Consider the following 1491-nt stretch of genomic DNA (forward strand, 5'->3'; position numbering starts at 1 on the left):
CTCTCGTTAGCGCCAATTGCATGTGTGTGTTTCCATCTGTCATTGTCAATTGTGAATTTGGTTGACACTTCTATTATAGAGAAAGACCGAATAGCGATATTAAAATATTCTATTTAATTTCCTTTCCGTGTGCATGAATTTGTGCACTGGGCCTCTAGTATTTTTTTATATAAAATCTAAACTAAATTGGCAGAACTTTTGCTCCTCACAAATTTTACCGGTAAGTGTTTAGAGACCAAGTCTCTGCCTCTGGAACTGGGTTCTCTGTAAAATTTCTCTTAAAACCATAATACTGCTTTGAAAAATACTTGGACTTCTGTTTTTATTGTTTCTATTAATTGGAATATATATATATATATGTGCTGTTGCCAAAAATTTCTTCTACAGGTAAAATAAGAAAGTGTTCATAAAGATTTGTTGTGATGGCTCATCCCGTGCACCGAAAGATTGCCAGCTGAATTCCTAGTCAAGGCATATACCCAGGTTCTGGATTCCATCTTCGGTCAGGGCACACAAAGCAGCCAATTGATGTTTCTTTCTCTCTCTCTCTCTCTATCTCTCTCTCTCTCTCTCTCCCCCTCTCCCCTTCTCTACCTGTCTCCCCCCCACCACCACCTCTCCTTCCCTCCCTTTGTCCCTTCCTGTCTCTGAGCATGTCCTCGGGTGAAGATTAAAAAAAAAAATTTTTTATTTAAAGATTTGTTGTACTGACTTTGTAGTTTATTGGGATTAGTTGCATTCAATTATTTCATGGATGATTTTCATATGCTTGATAATAGTAAAAAGTACTAATATAATCGATTTTTATTTTCATGTCTTTTTCTTTTAAGATGGAAATTCCGTCTTCTAGCATTATAAATCAGTACATTGCTTGCCAAGGGCCGTTACCACACACTTGTACAGATTTTTGGCAGATGACTTGGGAACAAGGCTCCTCCATGGTTGTAATGTTGACCACACAAGTTGAACGTGGCAGAGTAAGTTATACTTGAATCTCACACATTGCTTAGGCCTTCTTCACATTACATTGTATATACTTATAGTCAAAATGTTCACATTGATTTAGTCTTTTTCATAATGTTTACACCCATAGAGGGCAGAAAGTAGATTAGTGCTTGTCTAAGTCTCGAGTTGGGTTTAGAGGAGTGGGATAGAGATGAATGAATGCACATTGGTTACTAATGGGTATGGGATTTCTTTTGGAAGTGATGAAGTGATTGTGGTGATGGTTGCACAGCTCTGTGAATATAGTAAAAACTAGTGGCCCGTTGCACGAAGATTCACGCAATAGGCCTTCCTGTCCCTGGCTGCCGGCACCGGTTTTTCTCCGGCACCCGGCATCCAGGCCTTTGGTCCAGCCGCAGCAGCGAGACTTGGCTTCTCCACTCCTGCTGCTCCCAGCCCCTCCCTTTTTTTTTTCACTCCTTGAGTGGAGCCCAGGCCCCCAGCCCCTCCTTGAGCGGAGCCCAGGGCCAGTTCCCTCTCCCTTAG

The 1491-nt window shown here is 41.2% G+C and overlaps 1 protein-coding gene and 1 long non-coding RNA gene across 9 annotated transcripts in view; one reads left to right on the forward strand and one right to left on the reverse strand.

Moving 5' to 3' along the window:
• PTPN4 (protein tyrosine phosphatase, non-receptor type 4) overlaps positions 1–1491 on the forward strand; it is a 219190-nt gene that overhangs the window by 182721 nt on the left and 34978 nt on the right. For 7 of the 8 annotated variants that reach the window (XM_006769670.2, XM_015567781.1, XM_006769673.2 and 4 more), the window contains one exon: positions 831–977. The exons of the other annotated variant lie outside the window; for it this stretch is intronic. In XM_006769670.2, the coding sequence (XP_006769733.1) occupies positions 831–977 (147 nt within the window). The remainder of the gene's footprint in view (positions 1–830; positions 978–1491) is intronic. 8 annotated transcript variants of the gene reach the window in all.
• The window catches only part of LOC107184085, a 17267-nt gene continuing 17247 nt past the window's right edge, over positions 1472–1491 (reverse strand). Inside the window, exon 3 of the long non-coding RNA XR_001514910.1 lies at positions 1472–1482. This is a non-coding gene — a long non-coding RNA (uncharacterized LOC107184085). The remainder of the gene's footprint in view (positions 1483–1491) is intronic.

The sequence above is a fragment of the Myotis davidii genome, unplaced genomic scaffold (genome assembly GCF_000327345.1).
Source record: "Myotis davidii unplaced genomic scaffold, ASM32734v1 scaffold3, whole genome shotgun sequence".
NCBI classification, from domain to species: domain Eukaryota; kingdom Metazoa; phylum Chordata; class Mammalia; order Chiroptera; family Vespertilionidae; genus Myotis; species Myotis davidii.